This window comes from Epinephelus moara, chromosome 18 (assembly GCF_006386435.1).
Source record: "Epinephelus moara isolate mb chromosome 18, YSFRI_EMoa_1.0, whole genome shotgun sequence".
Classification (NCBI taxonomy): Eukaryota; Metazoa; Chordata; class Actinopteri; order Perciformes; family Serranidae; genus Epinephelus; species Epinephelus moara.
This window is the reverse complement of record NC_065523.1, coordinates 1862197-1882912: the sequence shown is the minus strand read 5'-3', so window position 1 is coordinate 1882912 and position 20716 is coordinate 1862197. Positions and strand designations below refer to the sequence as shown.

The window sequence follows — 20716 nt, the reverse complement described above, 5'->3', positions numbered from 1 at the left end:
ATTCAGCTTCTACTTTTTGGAAAAATACATACGTGGGTTGGGTGCCTACCTGTATACTGGAAATGTAAGTAAGAGATAACGTTTATTTTTTTATTTATTACAGCTGACAAGACATCTAGGTGCAGGCCCCCCAACGGCAGCATGCCCCGACGCGCATGGACTGCGAGGGCCCGTTCATCGCTGACAAGACATCTAGGTGCAGGCCCCCCGACGGCAGCATGCCCCGACGCGCATGGACTGCGAGGGCCCGTTCATCGCTGCTTGCAGCTTTAATTATTATTACGACATTTTGTGTCCCAATTTCGCCCCTTTCCCAAATTTCAAAATGCTTCTAACTTTCCACATTCGTCTGGCCACATCCAAAATTAGATATTTTTGGGTGTTTGCACATGGTCGACGCCAAATACCGAAATAGCGCCCCCTACAAATTTTTCAAAACCCCTCCCCTTGGGGTTAGTTTGTCGTAGGCAAACGAAATTTGGTACACACATGTATCATACCGAGACGCACAAAAAAGTCTCTTAACGTTATGCTAAAATCCCAACAGGAAGTCGGCCATTTTGATTTGAATTTTTTCGTTATGGCGATTTCCACAACTTAAATTTGAACTCCTCCTCCTAGGGATTTCGTCCGATTGGCTTCCTTCGCCACGGAACATCAACTTGGTATAAATCCTTCATGCATTGTCCGATTTGCTCGAAATTTCACGTGTTATGAGGGTCCACCCCTGAACGCACCTGGCCACATCTGGTTACGCTCGTAGCGCCACCTGCTGGATGAACGAAACATTGCGTTTTTTCGCTCCTGCCAGGTTTTTTCCCCCTTCTCACCACAGCCCCCATGTGCCTCAGGCCCCCGCGGTTACATGGGGGAGCGAGGGCCCGATCACAGCTGCTTGCAGCTTTAATTAGGGCCCGAGCGACGACGAAGTCGTCCGAGGACCCTATTGAAATCGCGCTGTTTATTATCATTATTATTAGGGCCCAAGCGACGACGAAGTGGTCCGCGGAGGACCCTATTGAAATTGCGCTGTTTATTATTATTATTATTATTCTTTACCCGACTTCGTGCCCCAATTTCGCCCCTTTCCCAAAACCCGACTTCGTGCCCCAATTTCGCCCCTTTCCCAAATTTCAAAATGCTTCTTACTTTCCACATTCGTCCGGCTCCATCCGAAATACGATATTTTTGGGCGGTTGCACATGGTCAACGCGAAATGCCAAAATAGCGCCCCCTACAAATTTTCAAAAACCCCTCCCCATTGGGGTTAGTTTGTCGTAGGCAAACGAAATTTGGTACACACATGTATCATACCGAGACACACAAAAAAGTCTCTTAACATCATGGTGAAATCACAACAGGAAGTCAGCCATTTTGTTTTGAATTTTTTCGTTACAACGATTTCCACAAGTTTAATTTGAACTCCTCCTCCTAGGGATTTCGTCCAATCGACTTCAAATTGGCTACAGCTCATCCTGAGAACATGCTGATCAAAAGTTATTAAAAGCTTTACTCTATGTCAAGGGGCGTGGCCGCTAGGGCGTTACAAATTTTGGCGACTTTTCGCTTTCTCACCATCGAAGTTCGAACGGCTGTCCTGCCCACATACTTGATCTCAGGAGCTTCAAACTTGCTGGACATGATGATGGCTCCGCCCCGAAATGTTAATATCCCACCTTACTCATAGCGCCCCCTGGTGGTAACAGGAAGTGACCAGTTTTTACTTTAACATGTACTAATGCCACAAACTTGACCACATCAACTTCATTCCACTTCTAATGCATGCAGAAAAAGTTGGTGAAGCTACCTTATGAACGCTGTGAAGCTACGTCTAATGGTGTCCATGTGGCGGCGTGGCGACTATCGATCCCTTGCCACTAAATACGTTTGGCTTTCTGATGGCTTCAACGACCTCATCTCCTCATGAAAATTGATACACAGGTCAAGAATGGCGAGCTCTTACATCTGATAGGGGCGTCGCCCATCGGGGGGACAAAATGCCTCTATAGCGCCCCCTTGAAATTTTCAAAAAACCCTCCCATTTGGGGTTTTTTGGAGTTGGAACATGAAAATTTGTACACATGTGTATGTTGTCCAGACGCACATAAAAGTCTCTGGCACCAATGGTCTACTCCAAAAAGGAAGTCGCCCATTTCGATTTAAACTTTTCATTTTGGTGGCGATTTTGTGATTTCCACAACTTTGTATTTTAACGAACTCCTCCTACAGATTTTGTCCAATCAACTTCAGATTTGGTACAGATCATCCTGAGACCATGCTGATCAAAAGTTATTAAAAGCTTTTCTCTATGTCAAGGGGCGTGGCCGCTATGACGCCGCCCTCGCCACCAAATACTTTTGGCTTTTTGATGGATTCAACAACCTAATATCCTCATGAAAATTGATACACAGATCAAGAATCGCAAGCTCTTACATCTGATAGGGGCATCGCCCATGGGGGGGACAAAATGCCTCTATAGCGCCCCCCTGAAATTTTTTGGGTGTAGGAACATGAAACGTCACACCACGTCAGGGTTAACTTACTCTGAGTTTTCGCATAACCGCTTCAGTGATGCGTGCTGCTGGCCCCCCGCAGTGGCGCAGGAGAGCGAGGGCCCCATCATAGCTGCTTTCAGCTTTAACTGTATTTGTTGTTCTGTCCAGCACCCAGCATTTATCATTTTTGGATGTGCGTGCTCGTTTTGAGTCCTCTATTTAATTATGTGACCCTCTAAGTTGTGCTTCACAGTTGGAGAAGTAATAACCTCTGCAGCATCCTTGCACACTCAGTATGGGAAGCTATTGCATCGTACGTTGTAGCCTGCAATTCAGTAGGTGCTGTCATCTCACAGCATACATCAAACTTGATGTTGTTCCCAAGTTTATTAGATCCATGTCACACAGTGTAGCTTACACTAAACTTATAAGATTGCTAAAATCTCACTTTACTTGGCCAGTTAAAAACAATTTAATGGCCTTTAAGAACTCCTTGGTTGCTTTGTCTGCACTATATTAAAGGCCATTGTACCACCGCATTGTTCTAACACTATAAGACTAGGTTTTTTCAGCACAATGAGAGGGTAACTGTTCAAATACTTGTGACTGAACTGTATATCAGTTTGTCTTGAGTTGGAAATCTAAGGTCCAAGACAATAACAATAAAAATTTTGACTGACAATCTGTTACAGAACAGCAATTCATACATATTGTTACCTTGTTAAATTCTGCAAAAAAAATACCAAAACAAAACAAAAACCATCCTTACAGCACTGAACTATTTAATAGTTGAAATTATTACATAAAATACGGTAACACTTTACTTGAAGGTATCTACATAAGGATGACATGACACTGTCATAACTATGACATGACACTGTCATGAACTTGTCATAAACATTATGTACATGTCATAAATGTTTATAACTGCTGTCATTAAGTGTCATTCGGTTTTTGTAATGACAAGTTGATATTGTTTGGGTTGTCTTGATTATGACAACTTGACATTAATTAAAGTGATATTACCAGAAGTTGTCCTTGTCATGACAAGTTGACATTAAATTTGTTTGGGATGTCCTTATTATGACAAGTTGACATTAACCAGGATGACAATACCAGAAGATGTCTTTGTCATAACAACTTGACATTAACAAAAAAATGCACCTCTTTTTGTGTTTATGACAAGTTGAGATAATGATTATCATAATTAGATGTGCAAGGTTACAGACCGATTCTAACACTCGGTCAGATAGAGGTCTGGCAGGATACGACACAAACTGGATGTCATGACACCATTATGACATTATGATATCTTAATGACACAAAAAGAGGTGCATTTCTTGTTAATGTCAAGGTGTTATGACACGTAGTGTCATCCTGGTTAATGTCAAGTTGTCAATATAAGGACATCCCAAACAAATTTAATGTCAACTTGTCATGACAAAGACAACTTCTGGAAATATCACTGACAAAAACAGAATGACACTTAATGACAGCAGTCATAAACATTTATCACATGTACATAATGTTCATGACAGGTTCATGACCGTGTCATGTCATATTAATGACAGTGTCATGTCACTCTTATGTAGATACACAAAGACACAGATTGTAGATTTCACCAAGACACGTTGAGCATTCATCAGATAGAAACTGATAAAGGGGGAACATTTAGCATAAGCTTTACTTTAAGGTCCTCATGATGTGTTCTTTACTGTACCTCTATAGCCTTCTGTTGATGCTTCATCGTCTTGTCTTGAGTCTGATTCATCTCATTTCTGTTGATGTCCATGGCGGCACTGGGTCCAGGACTCAGGCCCAGAGATGGTGCCGAGCCCACAGATCCATCAGACAGAACCGGCTCAGTGCTGGACAGCGAGTCTGTCCTCAACAAGGATTCTGACGGAGGCATAGTGGGAACAGGCAGTTTGATCTGAGAGACGGACAGGTTTGATGGAAGAGTTAGGGTCAGAGGGAAGACAATTAGACTTTTAGCATGAAATATACAGTACATTACTGTTCGAATATCTAGTATATCTACAACATAAGCCAATAATGCTGATTCTGTTAAAACCCCTCAGAGTTGGATGTACTGCCAAATTCAGAGAAACAACATTGGAGACGACTTATGGTCTTGAAATTAACATAAAATTCACGGGCAGCAGCTCTGGTGGACATTCCTGCAATAAGCATGACAATGACATGCTCCCTCAAAACTTGTGAAATTTGAGGCCTTGTATTGTGTGACCAAACTGCACATTTTCCACAGTGTCCTTTTATTGTGACCATCCCAAGGTACACCTGTGTAGTGGTGATTCACCTGTCAGGTGGATGGATTATCTTGGAAAAGGAGAGGTGCTCACTAACATGGATTTTAACACATTTGCAACCAAACATTTTTTTTTCTGTGGCACACAGCTCTGGGCTAGCAGCCCATCTACAACAGGCTTAAGCATAGTAGAAGACACCACAGTTTGTAACATGAAAGTGCTTTATTCAGTGTTCTCATGATTTAAATCACAATTTGGGATGTCCTGATCCGATCCCAGAGATTGGGATGGGGCCAATCAAGGCATTTTTTCACTGATTGGGATTGGTTTTATTGAGTTACATGGAGGATCTGAACCATTGTTTAATGTCAGCTGTCACACAGGTGATTTTACATATGAAGCTTTTATGCAGAAACGCGCAGAGTACAGCCATCTCCTAGTCTCCCGCTCTCTTTGTCTATAGGCAATATGAGATTGTTTATTTATGCTTTTTACCAAAATTATGAGCACTTGTTTCATTTCAGCTCAGTGTGAAAGTCTTGTGCATTTATGGTGCATGGTGTTTATCCACGGGCAGAGGAGAGATAGACAGTGGTGCAGAACTGACAACAAACCATACTCACCATACCACTGCCAAGTGCAACAAAAGCTATGGGAGCGAAAAGCCAATAAGAGTAATTCATTAATGTAGCCTAATTCACGCAAAAGATGTAAAAACGGTGAAAAGAAACCTGAATGAAATATCGTTCATTCAGGTAACTCAGGTAACAAAGCAACAAACACTGGAACGTTCCCTCAACACAGCAACAAGGCCAAAAAGATTAAAGAGAGGGTTTGTTATTTTAGACCTGTTTACTTATTTTGTAAAACATAAATAAATAATAAACTATAATGACCAGCTTGGATGCAGGGATTTTTTTCTTAATGCATTGCAGAACTTTTCAGTTGTCAAGCATATATTTTGGATTGATTTTAATAACTTCGATGTACTTGAAGTGTGCACTGTGTAGCTGTGTTCTCCAAGAAAACAGAAGTATCAGATTGGGACTCGTGTAAGTAGAAGAGGAAGAGTTTCTTGAAGAGGAAGAGATCTCTGTGGTTCATCTGGCTTAAGGTAAAAACCTCCTGAACATCTGGACCAGAAAAAAGATTAGCCTACATAGTGCTGGGTGAGCAGTCCATCTGCAACAGGCTAAACAGCTTAGAAGGAACACTGATTTATAATGTGAAAGTGCTTTATTCAGTGTTTTTAGTGGTTTTAATCACCTGTTCTGCTTGTTTTTTTTGGAGAGGAAGCGACCTCTTTGGATAATTTTGCTATGGTAAAAACCTTCTGAACAATGAACACTGAGGAACTTCAAACCGGAAGAAGTTTCATCTGGTTGTAATTTGCAGTCCTCACTGCTAGACACCTCGAAATCTCCTTGAATCTTAGACACTTTTTTCTTTAAATACTCGTACCAGTTTTGGCACAGTCCCATGTCATTCTTTTTCTCCACTTGATTTAGTTTTACCTAGGGGAAGGGTATTAAATCTATTTAGGTTGAGCTTTCAACTATTACCTATTAAAGTGACAATATGTATATATAACTTCATATTATAAACTCACCCTTAAAAAATTACATCCATAGAAATAAAAGTCAAGTTTACCAGATAAATTGCATACACACACAACATATGTGATTCTTTCTTTTTACATTTCTTAGTGTCATGAGCTGAGTTAATTTATCATCAGAGCTTTTATTCTTCTACTCAGACAGGAATTTGATCACTGGCCTATTCAAAGCAAGCAGCATTTTAGCCCATTCAAAACTGTTGACATGACTCTATGATTCTTAAGAAGTTCAGGCCCAGATAATCTGGTCTTTTCACTCTTACCTTGAGAGGACTGATTGGATCTTGCTGCGGCTGCTGGGGTGGTTGCTGTTGTTGATGATGATGATGCTGTAGCTGTTGCTGCTGTTGATTATGTGGTTGGTGGTGAGGACAGGAAACATGCTGCTGTGGATGATGCAGGTGATGCTGTTGTTGCTGTTGCTGTGTTGTTTGGTGGTGGTCAACCTGCTGTCTGTGATGTTCATGTGAATGCTGTTGAAGATGCTGCTGATGGCTGAACTGTTGCTGTCGATGCTGCTGCTGCTGATGATATGGGAGGCTTTGTGCTTTGTTCATATCTTCAACGAGAACCTCCTCCCGCCGGCCACGCCCTCGACCCCGTCCACGGCCCCTCCTGCTTTCTCCTGCCACTGATCCCATCAGACCCCTGCAGTAGGGAGGCTCTGGAAGAGGGCGTATGCGTGGTCTACCTCGTGGGCGAGGAGGGCCTTCACGTTTTGGTTTAGTTGGCTTCCGGCCTCTTTTTTTAGGGCCATCATGGGGGAGGAGTTGTGGAGGGTGTCCAAGGGAAGAGTAGCCAGAATTATGGCAGAAGTCGATGTCAACCATCAGTGGACTGAGCCCACTTACTCCTGATGCCCCCCCAGCCTTCCTACAGCTAGACACCAAGTCAGGGAGCAGGTCAGGAAGGCGTCGACTGTTTAAACGAATATCAGCTGGAACATCAGCTTTATCCTCGTCGTCCTCAAATTCATATTCCTGCGCATAGTTTTTCTTTGTTTGAGGTTGCGGCTCACGCCGCTGTTTGAGCAAGTGAAATGAGCTTGTCTTCAGCAGTTTCTTGGGTCGAGAGGAACAGAATATAGGTGAGGTCAGACCAGGAGTATTTGGACTTTCACCCACTCCTACCACTCCCATCATCTTGCTGACTGAGCCATCCCCTTGAACTGCTGAACTCAGCCCCATAGTGGGTGTTTGGGATTGGATGAGGCCAAGTTGGTCAGTATTAACAGTGGAGGGAAGCTCGTGCGTCTTCATAGAGTCAAGGTCTAAGTGTAGATTGCCATTTCCTGTTCCTGGAAGGCTGTGGCAATACTGTCCATAGCCTTGATCACTGTGATGACCAACTATGTCATAGCCCTCTCCTGTTTTTAAGGCCTCCATACCGTCTTGCCCCTGCCCATGGCCCTGGGTAAGGCTTTCTTGAGCAGCCTGTCCTGCCCCAGAATCCTCAGCACAGCTTGACTTGTAATCTGCTGAGCAAAACATGTCCTCCATCTCAGGAAAGAAAGAGCGGTCTTCATCATGTAACAGAGAGTCAGGAAAGCAGATGGAAGTCAGAGATGAAAAGCGCTGCTGTTGCTGCTGAACTTGATTCTGTCCTACTTTACCCACTGGGCTCACTGTGTCAAACTGGTGCTGCTTGAGCTGGTCTAACTGGGAGTGGGACAGAGTTTCAGGGTCTCTTTGTTGGGGCTGCTGCTGTTGTTGGGGAGTTACCATATTTGCTGCCATCCGGTGGGAGTGTGTGTGAGCTAACTGAGAGTGTGCCAGCTGATGGTGAGTGTGTGCTTGCTGCTGATGGTGAGCATGGGGGTGGGCATGGGCCTGAGGCTGGTTGAGGTGATGTAGGTGTGAGGGGGCGGACAAGCCTAAATCTGGTTCAGAGAGGAAGTCATGGAGATCTGAGGCTGTCTGTTGGGGATGGTGGTGGGGTGTAAGTCTGTGCTGCTGTCTATGTCTGTCTCCACCACCTCCCTCCCCTCCTGTAACAGTCACACCAACCCCTGTTCTGTCCAGAGCTCCTCCACTGCCTCTGCTGTTTGTTCGGGAAAGAGATTGGTCCAGCATGTCTAGTGGAGACACTGAGTTCTGACTGGTTCTGCTTTGATCTCTCTGCTGAGCTCCAAGGCTGTAGTGGTTGTCCATACCTTGGGTCTGAAGCTGGAGTTGCAACTGTGCAGACTGGTTCTGTGGATGGGACTCCACCCCGGCAGGCCCTGCTCCTCCGGCTGAACCCATCATGGCCTGCTGGCTCAAAGGATGCTGCTGCTGCTGCTGCTGCTGCTGCTGTGGAGGGGCTTGCTGAGGATCCATCTTAGTGTGGGTGGTGTGAGAAAGGACAGACTGCAGCATGTGAGATTGCTGGGGAGGGTCTGGCGATGAATCTATTAGAGAGAGGGGAACCTGGCTTTGCCGAGCCTGCTGCACATCTGGTGTGTTACACAAGTAGGCATTGTCATTTGCATCTGAAGGCTTCTTCAGCTCCATGTGAGGGTGGCTGTGAGAGTGGGAATGGGGATGGCTGTGCTGAGTATGTTGAGAGTGCGGTGTGTGTTGAGAGTGCTGAGAGTGCTGAGAGATTTGGGGATGCTGAGAGTGTTGTTGAGAGTGTGAGGGCACATGTGAGGTGTGATGGGAATGTTGGGAGTGTGGGTGCTGTATGTAGGGGTCCCCCCTTCCATAATGGACCACAGAGCCCATGGAGTCATGCTGTTGTTGATGTGAGTGGGTAGTATGAGAGTGGGAAAGAGAGTCAGTGACCCCTCCTACCCCTCCAGCTGTGGACTTTGATATGCTCAACTCCGATTTGGCCTGTTGCTGTTTCTTCTGTGACATTTCCAACTGACTGTTTAAGCCACTTGCGTCACCCATTGCCGTTCCAGGACCTGAACTGCTGGTGATGTTATTGGTACGAATGACACTCTGAAGGTGGTAGCGCTCTTCTGAGATCTTGTTCATGTCATAGGTCACTCCCTTGCCTTCCCCATCCCTAGCTTGTGGAAGCGGCTGGGGTAGCTGCTGAGGAGGTGGGTGATGCTGGGAAGGATGAGGAGTTGAACTTTGGGCGTGTAGCAAGTGGTGGATAAGGAAAACGTCATCATCCTCTTCCTCATCTTGGGATCGCTCAACTCCCAGTATATTGGTTTCTGTTTTTGACTTGGGCGGTGTTGAGTGGTAGGACTGGTTCTGCACTTGCTGTGTATCGGGGAAACCTTGGGGTGAGGACATAAAAGAAGGCGATAGGATGGAGGACAAGTATTTGGTGGCCCCTGAGCCTCCGGGGGACTGTGCAGGGCGAGCAGACGCAGGAGAGTGCAATCCAGGGCGACTGATATTAGAACTGATGGAGGGCGAGGGACTAGACTCAGGCAGGTGGTATGAGCTGCTGCCTCCATTACCAACACTAGAAGGCCCACTCCCTGATCCTGCAGATCCAACTCCACTGCCAAGCGCAGCGGCTCCTGATACAGGTCCAGTTACTGTTGATCCTCCAGCATTCCCATATCCTAAGGAAGGACTGCCCGCTCTTCTAAGAGGGGTTTGGCCATAGCTTGAGTCCCCAAACACTATTTCTGCAGAAAACGACCGTCCTCCTGAGCCTATACCAGTGAAGGCCTTCCCTCCAGTACCCCCTGCTCCAGAGCTCAGGTCCTGGGCATGAGGTGAATTAAAGCCTCCATAAGACTGAGCCATGTGTGTAGATGGAGGCTGGTTAGGAGAGTAGGACTGGGCATGTTGCTGGGGAGGCGTCTGGTCTGGTAGGCCTGTGCTGGATTTGGCCACAGGTGAAGAGCCATAGGTGGAGAGGCATTGTTTGGGTGCTGCCTGTTGAACAAGGTTGGATGACACCACTGGCAAAGCAGGTGGTGCCGGTGTTGACTGAGGTGGGGGCTGCTGACGAGAGGGAGCAGGCAAGGAGCCAGTGCTTGTCTTGGAACTAGAAGAGGACGTGGAAGAGGTGGAGGAGGCTGATGGTGGAGTGTGTGGGGTGCGGGAAGAGGATGACGCTGAGCCTGAAGAGGAGTAGCCACTACTGGAGCTGGAACTCTTGGCTCCCTTAGTGCCAGATAAGGAGGGGGCTGAAGAGCTGGAGGACGAGGATGTGTAGGGGGTTTGGATGATAGGTCGATATGTCTTGGATTCCAACCGAGGTGAGGGCTTGGGCTCAGAGGATGGGCTCTGCTCCCCCAGGGGACTGCAGGACAGTCCAGAATGCCGGTGGTGGCTGGGTATCTGCTGGTAGCTCGATGACCCACCACAGCTGGCATATTGCTGTGGAGGCAGTGTTGTGGACTGCGCTGGGGATGAGCGTTGATAATGCTTGATCACACTGTCCTGTCGGGAAACTGCCCTCTCTGGAGGAGGCTGGGGTGGAGGGGGGGCCGTGGGCAGCAGAGCTGGTGTGGAAGAGAACATAGAGGCGTTATACAGCTGGGAGGACTGGTTGTGGAGCTGGGAGGACAAAAGGTTGAACTGGGGAGGGGGCAGGTGGCAACTGGAGGAGGTGGGAGGGGCTTGGGTCTGAGGAGGGGCTGTTGGCTCCTGGGAGCCCCTGTAGGTGGCACTCTGGGAAGACAGCAAGCGATCAAAGCCCAGGCTGGACTGGGAAGGTGTTTTGATGTGCAGCAGGGGATCATGAGGGGATAACAAACCGTTGGAGGTCGGGCTAAATGTAGGCGTGTCCTGCAGGGATAGTGAGGGAGTGAAAGATCGTCCAGAGAAGGAGCCAGGATGCTGGTATGCAGAAAGGGCTGAGGAGGAGGGGAAGGAGCTGGAACCAGGAAGCGCCCCTGAAATAAAGAGCTCCGCTGGGGCTGGTGTGTGCATTGCTACAGGACACAACATTACATGGACAGCGTTGGTAAATGCAAGTCTCTATTCAAATTTAACAAATTAGCAAAATTTCAGCTTAAAGCCCTTTTTACACAGTGATCATGCCATGGCATTACCCTAACAGCCTGACACTCACCAGTCTGCCAAGAGGGAGTGCGAAACTGAGAGAGGAGGGAAGAAGCAGATGGTGGTGGCTGTGGACCCCGCGATTCTAGAGCTGAAATCAGATTCATGACGGAGGGGTCAGGACCAGAGGGGCTGGCATGGTGGAGACTGGCATCAAACAGCCCTGACAAGCCTGGTAACAAACCACAAATCTCACTTAATTCATATAAATAACAACATAGATCATGCCATCATATCATAAACCGATTAATAAAACATTTTTCTCTCAAACTTCTCTTTCTGTTTTTATTGCACTACTTTTATTGAGACATGAGGCATACAACAGAGTCACAATTACCATGTAGAGCACTGTGCTGAGCACAGAGCACAAAGGTTTTATACAGAGAAACCATGCATTACATCCTGCCTCTCTGCACCATCCAGACAGTGTGATTTTCCAATTTGGACAGACGGCTGATGTTTCTTCTCATTTGGTGAATCATGCAACACTGTGATTTGCACAGCTGTGTAATAGGTATGAGATAAGTTATCCAAGTAGTTGAGAGATAAGTGATTAATCACCCTACCCTTAATTTATATTCCACTGTAACCAAATGTTTGGCACATGGCACCACAGCAGTCAGTATTTATGAGCAAAACAGGAGGTGCACCTCAAAACACTCACACTCTACACACAAGATGTAGCACTGCACCATGGTTGTTTTGGTACATTACATTACATTACATTACCTATCAATTAAATAAGTACAAGCTTGCATATTGTTTATCAATGTTACCATACTGAGAATGTAATGGTAGTTAAAGTTATCAATGAGAAAAGCTATGAGAGATCTCCAAGACATTCTGCCCATTCTGACAATGGCTTGTCTCAGAATAAAAACAGCAAGAGAGAAACCAGGTTAACTGAGTTAAAACCTTTTTTGTAACTTATCAAGCATATCAATTCATGAATATCTAATCTAACTATAAGACAAGAAATCTCTGTCTGTCCTTCAGTGTGTCCTTTGAATATTTCGGGAACTGTTCACCCAATCTACTTCACACTTCACACTTGGCGGGTTTATTGCCAAGGTTGTGCCTTTTTGAAATTGGTGCAATTTGGACATGCGACACGTTCAATATTAATAAAGACTGTGCAATAAAAAGGAAAAATCCAGTATTTCTAGATTAGAATTTCTACAGATAAACAATCCAATGAATCCTTACCAAGTGAGCGTCCAGCAGCCCCCCATGCTCCACCCTGTCTGGAGCTTCCTGGGTGGTGGTTGGTTGCATAGCCCTGGAGGGGGTGAGGGGTGCCATAGGTTTGCCTGTGGAGCAGCTCTGAGTCTGGGTGGGACGACCTGGAGCTCCCATACACGAGGCTGAGGAACACATGGTTATTAGGTTTGACTTTTACACAGGCCCTTATTTACAACAAGTCTGCTGTCTTTCACGGGACAAGTCACATTGTTGGACTTAGAATTTAATAGTCCATTTACCTGTTTAGAGCATCCACACTCCACAATGTCTATCAACAATGTCAAATACAAGATTCTAATTCTAACTACAGCTCACAGAACTGTTGTTGGAAATACTAACTTCATGCCATTTTTAACTTACCATAACTACCAGTTTCCAACAACATCAGAATCCAAGTCTTAATTACAATACAACTAATATGTGCAAATAAACATGGATGCTTCAAGTCAGCCAAAGTCCCCTTGATACACGCCTTATGACACTGGTTCCCAACCTGGGGGTCCCGACCCCCACAAGGGGTGCGCATAAGCTTCACAGAGGGTGGCAAGGCCCTCTTCATTTCAAAGGGTGTCAGAAAACTTGTCTTTATCATTAAGATTATCATTAAAGATATAAACTTATTAATAAAAATCTCACAGGATAAGGGCACAGTGATGACCTGATAACATACTACATTTACAGAGCCCTCACTTTCTGCTAAACAGCCTCGTCCTGCGTAAGAAAAGTACACAGTTACAACAGCCAAAAGGCTAACAGAATAACGTCAGGGAGAAGAAAACACTGACTTTGTCAGAAAAAAAGCCTATTAAGTATGTATGCCTGTTAAAAAAAATACATGGTCCAACCAGAATTATGTAAATAGTTCCTAAAAATACCAGGAAAACCTATTTCTGATGAAATATGCACAGGAAATAATCTGCTCAAAATTCATCCAGATCACTCTTTTTACACAAACCTGCAGTTACTGTAGGTTAATTGTACAGTTTATTGGTTGTTCTGTACTGTTATTGTTAGAAATAGAAATAGAGTAGAAATAGAAAGCCTTTATTGTCATTGCACAAAGAATATACAATGCGATTAGGGATGCTACATCCAAAGCCAAGAGGCGCTGCAACTTTGTTGTGACTTTGCCGCCATCTTTCTATGCATTGAATATAATATGAAATATCCATAAAATAAGTCACTTAGTCAGAGGTCATCAGTTCATGTTCATGTGCCAGCCGAAATGTTGTTGTAGTAGTGTTGCACGGTATACCGGTACTAAAATAGTACCGTGGTACTAGAGTATTCCAAACGGTACTATACTGCATTTGGAAAATACCGGTACTTTGAAATTGATTCAATTCATTAATTTAGTTAATTTATTTTACTCATTTATGCACACAAACACCTTTCTTGTTTCTATTGGAGCACAGATTGCGCAAGTGGTGTGTATGACAACACCTGTATCAACATTCGCAGCTGGCGCACGTGAAAAAAGACAAGAGAAAGTCTGAAACGCAAAGGGAGACAACACGAGAAAACACAAACTTGGTGGAACATTTGAGTTACCAAACCGTGACGTCCGTACCGAGGTACTTACCGAACCATGATTTTTTTGGTACCGTTACACCCCTACTATTTATTGTTCTAAAGGTTTGTATCCAAAAGGACTTTTCCTTAGGAAAAGTACCGAAAAGTATCGAAAAGTATCGAAATTCATATTGGTATGGGTACCGAAACAAAGATTTTGGTATCGTGACAACACTATGTTGTAGTAATGTGAAAAAGTGCCACCAGATCCAGGAGCTACATTTGAAGTACCATACGCAAACACACAAGTCACTGAATCCTCCACAAGTTCCCACAAATGTTTCATAATAAAAGCCTATTTGGAAAATGAAGGGATTCTCTCAACCGAAGTTATAATGGGCTTTTAATTTGAAACAGATACAGGAAGTGTTGAGTTTGAAATGATGGCGTGATGCATTAACTTTATCAAGGCAAACGGGAGCGGATAAAAAGTAAAAATATAAAAATACAGAGGGAATAATAAATAACGGCCCGTTTATAATGCAGCCTGTTTCAAATGAAGCTGGTAGCCTCTGCAGTTGTGGTTAGTAAAAGCCCCGCCCCTATTTTTTAATTTTCTTACTTTATGTCCATCTCCATTATGAAGAAACTAGTCCATACCCACTGAGTGCACAGTTGCCCACGTACAGTTTCACATAGTGTGTGTTTGGGATACAGGTCATAGGAAATTGCAGATTAAATAGTCAACTGAACCCATTAAGAAGAGCAATGTATTCAGACAGAGTTTTTGTGAATTTGATAATACAATTGCTTTATTGAAAGTACAGTAGTACCATTGCCAATAGTGGGATAATTAGTGGGCTAAAACTGTACATTAGTAGTTGAGGTAGCACGTTGAAAGGCAGATAGTTAAAGTGTTTATATGTTGTATTGACTTAAAAGTGGGGCGCGCTGGTAGTTCACATGGGAAAGGTGCAGCTAGCTCTTGTTGCAGCAGCATTCCATACCATGACTTAGTCATACCAAAAATTAGAAGAAAAAAAAAAACGCTCAACATTCGGCCACAGGGGGAGCCACAGCGATCGGTCGCATTTTAGCCATTTTTAAGCATTTTTCTGTTGTTATAGCACCACCCAGTTGCCAATTAGAGTTAAATTTCTCCAATCACCTTGAGGCGTCCTGTTCTACATATCTACCAAGTTTAGTAAAAATCAATATGGCGGTTAGGCCTAGATAAGAAGTTAGCTCTCTAGCGCCCCCATTTTGTTTGATCGGGTCAATAATGGAAGGGTCCCCTCAGATTATGTGATGTCATATGCCTACAAAGTTGCGTGGTGATCGGTGAAACCCTTGAGATGTTATACACCTTTATGTGATGAGCCACGCCCTCCGCAATATTCATTGCCTTATAGAAGCTCAGTTTTAGTAAGTTTTCCAACTTTTGCCAAGAGGGAACTTTAGATATTGGTCTCTAGATTATGTTCACCGAGTTTCATATAGATCGGTCTGTATGATTTCGATTTTAAGTGTTTTTCAAAAAATTCAAAATGGCGGAAAATCTATATAACTGGAAGTTATGGGTTCTTGAGGCAAATTTGTTCCTCATGAGGAGAGGCATCTCTGTGTAAAGTGTCATGTCTGTACAACATATGGGGCATGAGATATGCCCATTCAAAGTTTGCAATTTCAATCGGTTGCTATAGCGCCTCCCCTTTGGCCACTTGATGTAATATTGCTTCATTCACATCCTCCCATGACCCTCTACCACTGTGCCAAATTTCACATGGATTGACCAAGTCAGTGAGGCGAAAAACGTGGAACAGACACACCCACAGACACACTCAGAGTTTTCGTCATTATATAGTAAGATAACATTGTTTGCTAGCTTGATGCTAATAGCAGTACTCACCAGGTTGATAAAGTGCTTCTGCTGTTTCACACCATAATTTTTCCCGTTTTATTCTGTGTGGTAACATCCCTAGAGGAAACATCAAAAAGGCTGGGGTGTTGTTGTCATACATGTTGTGTCCATGGCAGCAGATCGCTCTGTGTTCCTATTGGTCAAAGTGACGGCTGTGACGGGAGCAGTCGTGAACGACAAAAAGAAAATAAAACATGCTAGACTGAGGCGTCCCAGACATGGCGTCTGTTGTCGTTAACTATGACACACTAAACGAGATGAAACGATGGATTATCGTGTACAACAATCATTGTCGTTCACAATCCATGCCGACACCGTACGTCGCCGCATCGGGCTAGAATCGGGCTGATACTGTGTAGCGTGTACCAGGCATAAGATTACATCTATTCCTTCTGCCCCTTTTGTTACAGGATGTGTCACTGAAAAGTCCATTCTCAGTGTGATGAATCCGCAATTACGTCTGGCACCTCCCATCTACAACAGGCTTGGGACACACCCTCGTTGAGGACTTGGCTCAGATTCCAGAGTTACTGTCTTATCCTGAAGCCTCCTTAAGGAATCTGATCCTGTTTGATCCGGCGGTGGGAACCTCTTGCGACCGCATGCCTTTACTGACGTCGACCCCAGCAGGATTCAAACCCTGGACCTTCTGCATGGAAGACGAGTGCTCTAACCACTACACATGCCCCTTCTCAGTGTATGCATCCATATCTCACTTGTGTAAGTTGCATACAGGTTCACGATCGTCGCCAAACTAGTTGTGAAGTCATAAAATCCTGCTGGCACATCAACTTATACTCTGAGTTAAGGTGAGCACATAGAAACTTTCCTCCTTCAGCAGAGAAATGTAAAATATTCTATACACATCCAGTCTGCACAGTGACAGGTCAACATCACCTACAAGCATTAAACACTTTTGACCAGAGGGGGTTAGGGCTGTGCGATTGCCTCTAAATTTCATATTGTGGATTGTCATTGCTCTAGATTGCCAATACACCATTAAATTGCCAAGGGGGGGGGGGGGGGGGGGGGGGTTATGTCGTTGGTATAGGCTATAGCCTAGGCCTACCACCGCATTTTTAGATTTTTTGTGTTACAATGACGTTATTTAAATATTTTGCATCACATGCAAAAGTGAACGTCTCCGGCTTGTGAGGAGGTACCGCTGCGCAGCCGGAGACGTGTTGCTCCTCCTCACTTCAAGTCGCTGTCATTAACTTTTAACCTGCAAAGGCGGCAGTGCCGCAACATTGTAGGATTTTATGAAAGCCCTTGTGAACATTTCAATAGTTACACATTAAAACAATATTTATTTGCAATTACTCTATTGAACAACCGGGAAGCATGAGCAAACGGGCTGTGTCACTTTGGATCAAAGAGATGCGCCCTGTCACTGTGAGCGCAGGGCTGACAGGGCACCCTCCACTGAGAAGAGAGAGAGGAGAGGAGAGGAGAGGAGAGGAGAGGAGAGGAGAGGAGAGGAGATGGATTGTAGGCCTGTTTGTAAACGGGGCTTCTCTGACAGTCATGTATTTCCCCAAAAAACATCTCTTAATGCACGGTAGAGCGCCGTTTTTTTGGGGGTTTTTTCCAAAATCGCCTTGATATCCAGCAAATCGCCTGGCAACCCTCCAATCGCCAATATACGATAGCAAATCGCCTGGCAACCCTCCAATCGCCAATATACGATTTGATCGCTGATCATCCCAGGCCTAGAGGGGGTCTTTAATGGATATAGTCTCTTATTGTCAATGCACTGTATTTTTAACCTTCACATGGCTACCTCTGCAAACACACAACTATCTTCAGTCTTAAACATGAGAATTTCTTGTGTCTACCTGCTGACCCCCATGACATAAAGACAGAATCATTCACAAGCTTGGCCTGGGAAGGTGTAGATCGAAGAAGGCAGTGCGGGCAGACCAACCACTTCTGAGATAAGGACATAATCTCCCACTAACTTCCCACCAATGCATGTTGCCTGTTGGGTTTAAAACCACCTAGAAACCCCTCTACCAATGATGTAACATGGCTCTGTGTCATGGGGGTGAGTGTTTTTTTGTCCTTGCTTCACCCAGAGGGGCAGCTACCTTAAAGCAATAAGCTAAATTCATCATTTCTAGATTGAAGGAATTAAAAAATTGCTATGTGAAGAACTAGAGGTGTAATTTCATCTGGAGTATAGCATGACCTCACACACCCTCTCTCTGTGTTGATCTCCAGCCCATTGTTTACAAGCCAGTCCGGCCGCGCATTCATGTACGTTCATGTGGAACTACCATGTACCTTAATGGTAGATAAAAATGTATGCATCTGGTCCCCATTATCTCTTCTTATCTAAATCTGTGAGAAATGTACATATATTCAGTGTGAAAATGTTCTCCTGTTCCTCTATTCTTTGGTGTTACTTTCACTCTAAGTGTATCCTAAATATCCTTTGGGATTAATAAAGTAAGTAGTAGAGTAATATAGTGTCGATCTATAAATCTATCTTTCCAATACTTTGGCCTCTCTAATCCATGGGGTCCCAACCTCAGTTCATGCTAACTTTTACTGGCGCTGCTGAAAAAAGCAAATAGAATAGAATAGAAGTCTTTATTGTCATTGTATGCCATATACAACGAAATAGGAGATGCTACTCCTAATGGTGCATAGACACAAGAAGTGCACACATTCAACATTCCACATAAATAAAAACAGTCATTCATACATCACACATCAGTTATTAAAATCAGCAATAATAAAAAATAATAGAAAAGAGAGTCCTTAGTGCAATTTGTGCAAAGTACAAATCAGCAATATACAGTTGGGTGAGTCCATGTGCAAAATATGCATATATTCAGTGCTTATTGAGAGTTTAGTGCAGTAATAGCCTGGGGGAAGAAACTGTTTCTGAATCTGGATGCGTGTGTCTTAATGGACCGGTAGCGTCTGCCTGAGGGCGGCAGCTGAAACAGCTTATGGCGAGGGTGTGTGAAGTCTGTCGCGATGTTGTTGGCTCTTTTGAGGTAGCGAGCAGTGGCTATGTCCTTGAGGGAGGGTAGCAGGCAGACGATTTTTTCAGCTGAGCGCATGATCCGCTCAAGGGTCTTTTTCTCTGCAGTTGTGCTGCCTGCGTACCACACTGTAATGTTGTATGTTATGATGCCCTCAATCACTGAATGGTAAAAAGACAAGCAGCTTCTCTATCAAGTTGTTTCTCCTCAGCAACCTAAGGAAGTGGAGACGCTGCTGTGCCTTTTTGGTGATTTCAGCGGTGTTGATGGCCCAGGAGATGTTGTTTGATATATGAAGCCCCAGGTACTTGAATGATTAGACCTGCTCCACAAGTGCTCCATTAATCCACAGTGGTGTTGGATCCCCCTTGTTTTTCCTCCTGAAATCCAGGATGAGCTCTTTTTGTTTTGGTTGTGTTTAATTCCAGGTTATTTATGCAGCACCACCTCGACAGTATCTGGATCTCGTCTCTGTAATTGGTCTCATCTCCCCCTGATATAAGTCCAAACACGACCGTGTCATCCGCAAATTTGATAATGGTGTCAGTCGGGTGGGGGCTGGAGTGCAGTCATGGGTGTACAGTGAATAAAGCAGTGGACTCAGCACACAACTTTGGGGTGCACCTGTGCTGAGCATGGTGGAAGAGGAGAGGTGCGTGCCAAGTCTGATGCACTGTGTCCGGTTAGTGAGGAAGTCAGTAATCCACATGCAGATGGAAGAGGGGAGGCCTAGGTGGAGCAGTTTATTAACCAAGATGTCTGGGAGGATGGTGTTGAAGGCAGAGCTGTAGTCGATAAACAGCATCTTCACATAGGTGTCCCGTTGCTCAAGGTGACTCAGCGCCACATGTGTTGCCATGGAAACTGCATCCTCTGTGGACCTGTTTGATCGATAAGCATACTGGTTGGGATCAAAGGAGGATGGTAGACAAGATTTGATGAAGTGAGAGACCAGTCTCTCAAAGCACTTCACGATGACTGATGTTGGTGCCACTGGTCTGTAGTTGTTCAAATCATCTGCAGGGGCTGTCTTTTTAGGCACTGGAACAAAGATGGCAGATTTGAGGCAGGAAGGTATGATGTTCTGAGACAGGGAGGTGTTAAAAATCTCAGTGAAGACCCCAGCAAGCTAACTGGCGCAGGCTTGAATTACCTTGCTTGGTATCCCATCAGGATCAGCAGCTTTCCTCGGGTTGACTGATCTCAATACACGCCTCACCTCCTGTTCCTGCACAGTAGGAGGGTGGGTGTAGGAGGAGGGAGGTGGAGGAGACTGGGCCGTTGCAGTTCTCTTAACCTCAAACTGTGCAAAGAAGTTGTTCAGCTCCTCCGCTAGTGAGGCGTCCATATTGACAGTGTTGTTGGAGCTGCCTTTATAGTTCGTGATATGCTTTATCCCCTGCCACATCCTGCGTGTGTTGTTATCTGTGAGGTGGCCCTCCACCCTCCTTTTGTAAGCCTCCTTAGCTTCCCTGATGCCTCTCTTTAGATCTGCTCTCGCCAAGCTGTACTGCTCCTTGTCCCCCGACCGGAATGCAGAGTCAAGCCTTTTCAGCACTCTTTTAACCTCTGCAGACATCCATGGTTTCTGATTGGGAAAGGACCTGATGTTCCTCACGACTGTAACACTGTCCACACAGTGCTTGATGTACGCCAGGACAGTCTCTGTATGTTCCCCACATCACTGTGTGAGAATAAGTC

General features: G+C 44.8%; 1 protein-coding gene across 6 annotated transcripts in view; it reads right to left on the bottom strand.

Moving 5' to 3' along the window:
• prr12b (proline rich 12b) overlaps nt 1–20716 on the bottom strand; it is a 111825-nt gene that overhangs the window by 78511 nt on the left and 12598 nt on the right. For 5 of the 6 annotated variants that reach the window (XR_007571633.1, XM_050070223.1, XM_050070224.1 and 2 more), the window contains exons 2-5: nt 12551–12708; nt 11355–11516; nt 6644–11214; nt 4216–4428 (exon numbers count right to left, since the gene is read on the bottom strand). Coding sequence is in view for 5 of the 6 variants with exons in the window: in XM_050070223.1 (XP_049926180.1) it covers nt 4216–4428; nt 6644–11214; nt 11355–11516; nt 12551–12708 (5104 nt within the window). In the remaining variant the exon portion in view is untranslated. The remainder of the gene's footprint in view (nt 1–4215; nt 4429–6643; nt 11215–11354; nt 11517–12550; nt 12709–20716) is intronic. The other variant, XM_050070225.1, reaches the window with a different exon arrangement.